The sequence below is a fragment of the Rutidosis leptorrhynchoides genome, chromosome 9 (assembly GCF_046630445.1).
Source record: "Rutidosis leptorrhynchoides isolate AG116_Rl617_1_P2 chromosome 9, CSIRO_AGI_Rlap_v1, whole genome shotgun sequence".
Lineage (NCBI taxonomy): Eukaryota > Viridiplantae > Streptophyta > Magnoliopsida > Asterales > Asteraceae > Rutidosis > Rutidosis leptorrhynchoides.
Genome location: NC_092341.1, coordinates 132,820,001 through 132,829,505, shown reverse-complemented (window position 1 = coordinate 132,829,505; position 9,505 = coordinate 132,820,001). Strand labels below are relative to the sequence as shown.

General features: G+C 32.6%; 1 protein-coding gene across 1 annotated transcript in view; it reads left to right on the top strand.

Annotated features, from left to right (window-relative positions):
- Window positions 1-404: 404 nt before the first annotated feature.
- The window catches only part of LOC139868389 (uncharacterized), a 16,666-nt gene continuing 7,565 nt past the window's right edge, over window positions 405-9,505 (top strand). Inside the window, exon 1 of the mRNA XM_071856722.1 lies at window positions 405-551. Within this exon, the coding sequence (XP_071712823.1) occupies window positions 405-551 (147 nt within the window). The remainder of the gene's footprint in view (window positions 552-9,505) is intronic.

The window sequence follows — 9,505 nt, the reverse complement described above, 5'->3', positions numbered from 1 at the left end:
AAAATATGTTGGGTGATTATGAAATGTTGAAAATGTGGTTTTTGTAACATGTTGCAGCTCAGTATCAACAACCGTGTAAGGTCACACCGCGACACTATATGTCGTGCTGCGACATAACAAATGTTTTGATTTCAGGAGGGCTGTTAAGCAGATCTAAAATCCTTTGAAGGGCCGCGTCGCGACCAAGGGTTGCCGCGTCGTGGCATATCACTTGGTCTGGGCGGCCATTTAAAAAAAAATTATCTTTTAAGGGTGTTAAATTACAAAGGAAGCTACGATGGTTGCGACGGAGGCTGTGAAGTTGATAATAACGACGGCGGTCGTTATCATCATAAAACCTTGAAACCCTGATTTTTACAAAGAAAACGACGATGGTTGCGACGGAGGACATGACAGCGATAATTATGACGGAGAGGATGGAGGCGGTTATGACGGAGTGGGTTACAGTCGGGGAATGCGAGGGTGTTAGCACCGGTGATGATGATGATGTGGAGATGAAGATGGTGGAAGTTGGTGAGCGTGAAGGAAAATATGGAGAGGGGTGGAGATGGGTATAATTAGAGATTGCAATGTATCGGATATGGATCGAGTGCTCCTATATCAATATCCATATTCATCTAATTTTTAAAATTCATATCCATATTCATTTAAATACTAATTATCCATCCATATACATATCCGATGCATTAAGCGGGTTATCGGGTATCTGTTGGATGTTATGTTTTTCAAAAAAAATATTCTTATTATGAAATGAAATCATCAAAATATTTTTTACAAAGATGTATAATATATTATGATATATGAATTCAATATCATTCACATAGTTGTATCTTCACAATCTATAATTTTGATAACATATTAATAGTTATAGTGTACACATATAAGGATATTTAAATATATATGCATATAATTAAGTAAATATGTATATATTTATACGTATATATGTATTTCAGATGATAAATAGATATATCCATGGATGATAAGTTGTCATCCATACCCGATCCTTTAATTTTTAAAATCATCCATACCATATCCATATCCATTTATCATCCATTTAGATCATCCATATTTATCTAAATGGATCAGATCGGATGGATATCCGATGAATAGGACTGAATAGATATCCGATAAATCAAACATCCATGGCCATCCTTAGGTATAATGGAAGGGAAGAGTGTGGAAGCATAGTAAAACATTAGCATGTGCAATTACCTATTTACTCTTTGAAATAAAAGACTTTTTTGTTCCGTTGGTCCTTCAATTATACACGAAAATGCAATCCGAGTCCCTCAAGTTTTTTTTTTTGATTTTCGAGTCCTTAAAATTGCAAAATTTAGCAATCCGAGTCCCTCCGTCAGTTTGCCATCTAAATTAGCCGTTAACCCTGGACAAGTGCCATGCATGTGAGGGTAAAATTGTATTTTTACTCTTTTGTTCGACTTTTTTGCTCCGTTGGTCCTTCGTTTATAAAAAAATTGCAATCCGAGTCCCTCAAGTTGTTTTTTTTTTTTTGGAAAAGGAGAGAACCTACTATCCACATCTCCTCTCTCACACGCACTCGTATAGTAAAAAAACACTAAATCTAAGCAATTAGGTGATGGATTACTGCTTTAGATCTCTCACCAGATTCTCAATTTCCACCATTATTGTTGCGATCTTGTTTTCTTCATTCACCTTCACTTGCACAAGTTTGAATCTGTTTGAGTTACTGAAGCTTTCTACCTTTTTTCCGTTTCTAATCGATTTACTTTCTGGGTATTGTGTAATTTTGAGTTCTTATTGATCAAGATTTGTACTGTATATCTACTCTATTGACTGATGGGTGTGACTGTGACGTCCTCCAGATAGAGTCTGGAAGAAAATGTCACTAATATCAAATAAACCAACATATTATAATACGAGAACAATTCTATATGATAAAAATAAACTTTGTTGATAACGCAGAGGAAGAAAATAGAATGTCATTACAAGAATTTAAATTACAATGATGTAAATGTTTCAAATGCAATAATAATAAATGCGATAGTTCTTGAGATCCTATGTCCAAGTAGCATCACAGAAGTAGAAGATACGTAAGCTTGATCAATCAGCACCTGAGACAAACATGCTAAAGTGTCAACCAAAAAGGTTGAGTGAAATCATAGGTTTAACAAAAGTAGCTGTCATTGTTTTTAAACCACAAGATTTGTTTTCATAAGTAGATCACACAGATCTTTAGTTGTTAAAGAAGATCACAAAGATCTTAAAAGTTGATCTCGCACGAACCAAAAAGTTATGCCAATTCGTGATATTTAGACTAAACGTTCAAAGTTTTCCCCAATGACAAGTTGTGTCTATACTTGTTGGTTTAATTTCATTATTAATTAATACAATGACTTGGTCAAATGTATCGGGGACGTTACTCCCGATAGGCCTACCCCAATAATTAAAAATGCATTTAACGAGCAATTAAAAATATCACTGTAGGGACTTAGTCGGACATAGCCGAGTATAGCATAGTTTAACAGTTGGTACTTGTGTCTAAATTGTAAATAGTAAAAGTAGCATGTGTCTCACCCCAAATAAGTTAAATAAATTTGCTAGCAATAAAGAGTGGGGCTATGAATTCACCTTAATAGGAGAAGAGTTCGTTATTCCTTGGATGAGAAAGATAAGTGAGTTGGATGATCGTGAGCCTAATGTCAACCTAATGACATTAAGAATAGTTTAGATGTTTTGCCCGAGTTAAAGATAAGTTTAAGTATGTATGTACTTAAGTATAGTTCGTTTTGCTAAGTTTCTATTCTTAGTAAGTTTTCATTTTTAGAAAGTTTCCATATTTAGAAAGTTGCCATATCTAGAAAGTTTTCCACTTTTAGTAAGTTTTCTCTTTCTCTTTTAGTAAGTTTCCATGTTTAGATAGTTTCCATATTTAGAAAGTTTCCATTTATAGTAAGTTAGCGTTGAACACTAGTGAGTTGTCCTTAATAAGTCTACCACTTATTAAGTGTGAAAGTAACTAAGTGTTTGATTACTATAGTCGGGTTGATATTGTGCACCATACCCAAACATCTATGCCACCGACGAGTCACTAGAATGACCAATTGTTACCGGTTGGCCCAGGATTTCTCGACCAAAATCTAAGTTTGGCATTCGAAATCCACAAGCGTCCCATAGTGGTACCAATGATCACCCTAGGCCTTAAGCAGTGTCGACGTTCAAATAATTTCACGCTATCGTGAATGACTATTGTAAATCTTATAATATAAGTAGTATAGTATATGTGTTAGTAATAGTATAAGTGTATAAGTGTTAGATAGTAGTATAAGTTGTATTAGGATTTAAGTAATAAATGTTTAATAGTAGTATTAATGATTAGGGTTATATAAATAAATGTTTAGGGTTTAGTAATGTAAATTAGGGTTTAATAATTAGGGTTAGGTTTAATTAAGTATTTAATATATATATATATATATATATATATATATATATATATATATATATATATATATATATATATATATATATATATATATATATATATATATATATATATATATATATATATATATATATATATAGTTTTTATTTTATTTTTTATTTTTTTATATATATCTAACCGTATATATATGTATATACTAAAAAAAATTATTTTTTATATATATATGTATAGAATCGTATATGTATATATATTAGGTATATATTTATTTGTTTCCTTTTTTAACTACTAACAAATCTTCTAACAAATCTTCCAGGGTTTAAAGACCAAACAACATTTTTTTTTATATTTTCGTGTATGTATATGCATATATATATAGTATTATTTTTATACATGAATAATATGAATATGATTATGAATAAGATCAAGAACATGAATATGATTATGAACATAAAAATGAATTAACAAGATAGAATTTAAAAGTTTTGGATATAGGGTTTTTACCTTGTTGAATGATGATGAAGATTAACAAGAAAAAGATGAAGATGACTTGAAGATGAAGATCAAAACACTTGAATATTGATGAACACACTTGAAGATCTTGATGAACACGAAGAACGCGATAAAGATCACTTGAAGGTTGCTTGAAGATCACTTGAAGATGGTGGTGGTGTGGTGGTGGTTACCTTGGCCGAAAATCCAAGAGAGGGGGAGAGATTTTGTGTTTTTGATAGAGTAGATTGTAAGAATGATTTGGTACAAAATTTGCATTAGCTTAGGTCCCTATTTATAGATGCATATGGAATGATCTAGAATTAGGTTTAGGTTAAGTTTTGCTTAGGGAACAAGTTAGGTTAAATGAGGAGGTGGAGGAGGTGGAGGAGGCTAAGTGGGCCGATTTTGGGAGGGGTATTTTGGGCATTTCATTTTTTTTTTTTAATTTCGGCTAGGGTTTAGCAAGTAAGAGTTTGGAGATTTTTCATTTTAGTCCTTGTACTTTAGATTAGCTTAAATGGCTCATTAAAGGTTCTAATTCAATTGTTTAAAGGCTACAAGTTTTAGAGTATTATATTTTGTTCACGAAAGTTTATTAGCTCATTATTTTTATCTTTTATTAACTTGTCATTTATTACACAAAGTTAATTATTATGTTTTATAATTCTTAACTCTTAACAATTATTGATTAAAGTTTAATCGTTAACTTTAATTATATTGTTTGGGCATTTAATATTCTAAAAATATAGAATGGAAAAAATGAGGTTTCTTATAGTACCTCCCCGTTATTAGAAACTTCGTCCCGAAGTTTTAGGTAGAGCTCTTGTTTGCATCAGCAGTTGAGAAGAGATGAAAGTATTTCCGTATCTTTTGGTCTTTGCGTTCCCATGTATATTAGGGGCCTCTACGCGAATTCCAATGGATTTTAACAATAGAGTTTAATTTTCACGTTCCCTAGTACAATCGGGGTCCTTACGTGAATTCGAATGAGTGTTAACAATAAGTATATTGCTTTGTTTACACGTTTGATCTCATGATCCTTAACCTTAATAGGTCGTTTGCAAAGTGCATTAAATGCGGAGATTTTCCAAGGAATAACAAAAGTGTCGTTTGACTAGTTTTCCTTTAAAAGGAAAGATGATTCTATACCAGCATTTAATATGTCGTTGAGCTCATTAAAGTCTTGAATGTTTATGCTGCAATAGTAGGGCAGATAAAATAGAGTAGAGTATGTAAAGATTCCAGTTATGCAGTTTGATGTATGGCTGGTGTTTGTTAGAGATAGTACCAGCTTCAAGTTGCGAAAGGTAACCATAATACCTTTAGTTTTCAAAAGATGTCTAATAGACAAATGAGATATTAGTTGAGGATCCATTGACCTCAGGATAATATGAGCAATTAAATGTAAGACATCGTTCAGTATACATGAGAACTTGTCTTTAGAAATAGTTTCAGAATGTAGCTTTAAGATTTATGATTTCAGTTTCATGTCGAATCATAGATTAAAACTTGACTAGAATAACATCTAGTTGCAAACCAAAAAGGGAGAAATGTTTAGGGTATCTTCATAAATGTTTAAGGTAACTCCTTCAGAGTAGGAAAAGTGTTTTCGCACCAATGGCGAGTCGGTTTATTATTTACTTACGAGTTCAAATGTGGATGAGAATATGTGAATCATTGTCTATAAGGTATTGTTTCTACCATGAAAGAACCTTTTCTTCCTTGTTCGAAAGATCATAGATTTAACGTTTACGAGAGCGTTGTGGTTTAGCCGTGAAATACCGGAAGTAGAAACTTCTTAATGACTAACATAGCAAGGAAGAGATAATATTTGTAGGGAGATATGTTTCATTCTTGCACGGAGAAAGAAAATAAAGGTGATCCAAACATATTGGAGAGCAATACAAAATTTTTAATAATAAGCCAAAGTAATTTTTTTTTTGAAAAGTTGTGACGTTTGATGTGTCAATATAAACGAAGCGAAGCTATTAGTAAGACTTGAGTTATGTACAACACGTATTATTTTACGTGAAATATTTTGAACATTACGAAAAAGAGTTGATTAAAAGAATGTTTAATTTGATAAAACAAAGGTAAATTGATAAAAATGCGAAAGTGTTTATATAATTAGTGAAAGTAATTTTAGAGGAGGTGACAAAATGATGTTCATAGTAAAACTAGGGTTACGCAAAATTTTGTAAAGTAATTCCGATTTAATCAAAGTGGAAATTTGTAGAAGCGAAAATATAATTTGATATGTACTAGTAAAAGTACGTAAAGTTAAATTTTTGTATAAGATTTTATAAATCGCATAAGTGAAAAATCATTTTTATAAATTCCGAGATAGTTTGAAAATAAAGACTCGTGTAAGAAATCTTTGGAAAACGGGGTACTTGTATTTAAGAGTTTATTTGTTTGAGAAAAATTGATTGAAGATTTTAAAAATTCCGGAGGATAATTGTGTAATAACTGTTTCAAGGTAGTGAAATCTAATGAATTGACTTTTATCAGGGCACGAGTCCTTGGACTCAAAATGTTAACATTAAAGTAAGAAGGATGATAATGTGATTATCATCAAATGTGTAAATCCCTCGGATTTAGAGTTATGTATGAAAGAACTTCAAATAAGATTTACAACTTTGAATCGTTCGAGTGATAGTGAGAGTTCGAGAACTCGGCATGAATAATCTGGCAGTCGCATAGACAAGTATAAATAAATGCTAAAGCAGTGACTTTCAACTATGTAATGATCATTTGAATTCAGCCTTAGTTGGTCTGAGAGGAGGATACGTTAAAGTATGATGGAATCATTTCAATTTTTACAGCAATTTTTCAGATGTGATGAGTTTAGCTCAAGCCACAACTTGAGATAGTGTATTTCACCTTTGATTTTCGAGTTAACAACGATCGATTATTGTTTGAGTATGACACCATTACTTGCATGGTTCCAAGTAGTCTATTATAAGTAGATGTACGAGTACAGAAGTTTCGTGACTATGATAGTCAACACGATACACGTATGGAGGTTCCATTCTTTAAAAGATTATGCATATGAGATATTTATCATCTAGACATAGATAATGTGATATTGGACATGGTGTTTGTAATACCGATGTTTGAGGGTTCAAATGACATGGGTTTTTGAAAGTCATATGAAAATTTACACCAAAAGTGTAATAACAGAGAGGATTTGGATATAACAAGTGATGATTAAGTATCAATGATCAGGAGATATCCATTTAGGATACATGAATGTAAAATTTCAAGATTCGATTGTTTCCAACTTTTATGGTACATGAAAGTTTGTTAAATGAGTATGAGATAGATATATAGTTTGATTAGAATGAGTTCTTTGTATCTACTACATATCAAGATGATCATTTTTCTCCTTTCATGCCCTTGCATTTGGGTTTTTGAACAGATAGCTTGAGAGTTTTCTTTGATTCACTTTCTATTCCATACGTCATGATATTGAAATATTTCTATGAATTACCGTAATATAATCACATTGGCCACTGTCATTATATTTCACTAATTCATATTTCCATTCCAAGGTCACTCCATAAGGTCAGGATATGTGATCAATGATGATTTATAATATAGTGTGTTAAGGATAGCAGTAATCTTAGCTGGATCGATAACATGTCGATTTTAAGCCAAAACTTGCACTTGGAAATGTTTACGTAGAGTTGTTCGTTTTCTTAAGAGTTCAAGATTGACTTTGCAAATGTTGCACACGTCCTTTCTCACTCTTGGAGAAGATCTAAATGTCATCCATGAAAACAGTTACGAACTTGTCGGGTTATGGTTGACTAGTTTTAAGTTGCAGTCTTTATTGACTTGGTCAACTTTCATATCTTTGAAAGTTATGGAAGTTGTGAAAGTTATGAAATGGACATGGTCAAACGAGAAAGTTATGAAACATCGTGGTAAGAGTTGGTGCGGTTGGACGAACCATGATTCTTCACTACATAAGGGTGTATAGAAGTTTGATAAATCTGATAGGTCATAAGTTTGAAAAAATTTAAGCAGGATAAAGATAAATGAAACACTTTATATTATTAAGAACGAGGCATTAAACAAGCCTTTTTATTACACGGTTCGGAAATAGAAATAGTTTAAGGAATAGCCTTTACATAGGTAGGAAATTGAAAAAAAAAATAACTAGGAAATATTAAGATTGAAGAAGTCTTCATATTCCTTCTTCTCGTCCTCAACCTTCTTCATAAACTTCTCAACTTTCTCATTCTTCGCCTTTTGTTTCTCATGCAGGAACTCGAGATTATCATAAAGATTAGAAACACCATCGTTGATTACATGGTACTTGTAGCCCCTCATAGAAAGTTGATTATTCACGCGGTTTTCCTCCATCTTTAATCTAAGGTCAACATCTTCTCTTAGGTAGGAGAGAGATTGCTTCCCCCATCAGGCATTTCTATCACTTTCATATTTCACCAACTTTATCTCTTTCTTTAGTTCAGCATGAGCTTCTTGATTGTTAGATCTTTTTCCTTCATTTGAACATCGATCCTTGCAATATGGCGAATTAGGCCATCAGTAATTTTTCGCAGATTCATGACCTCGTACTTGGCATCAACTTCGTCGTAGGAAGGAGATCGGGATCTTTTCTTTGACGGACCAGTTTCTTCAAGACGTTTCCTCTTGTCCTTATTTCTCGGGGTTGGATAGTATTCAGGAGACCCATGTGAATTTAGAATAGCATTTGGGCTATAATTTAGTGAGGGAGGACCACCAAAGCCATAAGGTGGGCTTTGGACTGGTCTTTTAGTGGAAGACCTTTCAGTATCTTTTTCGGTTGGATCGAAAAGAGTCATTTTATTCGCTTGATGAGAATTAGACACCCTAACATTAGGAGAAAGATTTTGATCAGTTTTAACATAAGATTGTAAAGCATATGTTTTAAGATTACAAGGCAATCCTAAGTGCTTTAAAGTCTAAGGCAGGAAAGGTTATAGTTTCCTAGATTGCTAAGGCACCCTAGCTAGCAAGTAAGGCACACATAAAGATGCAATCCTGGTTCTCTATAACAGCCTGGTGATGTGTTTTCTTAGGTGTACGAAACGGTTATCAGTTTTATATTATTTACTACAGGAAATCACCTAAATTAAACTAAAATACAATAGGCAAGTATACCTATCGTATAGTAATATAGCTAAGGTAAAGTCCGGGAGGTCGGTCCGTGGACACTTTTATTGGGTGCTCTACTAGGGCTAACTAGGTAAATTAAGTAATTAAGTTAGAGTTAGTAATTTATATTAATTTTAGTAACTTTGGGGGATTTACCGTTTAACGACCGGTTTGTCTTTTTGGCTTTTCTTTTTAATTCAAACAACAATATAGTAAATTTAAACTAGAATAAAGCAACAAAGTAAATAAAAATTACTACGGTAAAAATAAAGTACTTTAACTAAACGAGATGAAAATACAATAAAGAGAGTATTATGCTTATTTAACTTCCGTAGTTACGATGTTTGACTTTTACTTTTTACTTTTTACCCTGGGTTAATTTTCCTTGCACCCGTAGAATATTTAATATGTCCACCTGGAGTTGTCCGGTGCAGTCCTATAATT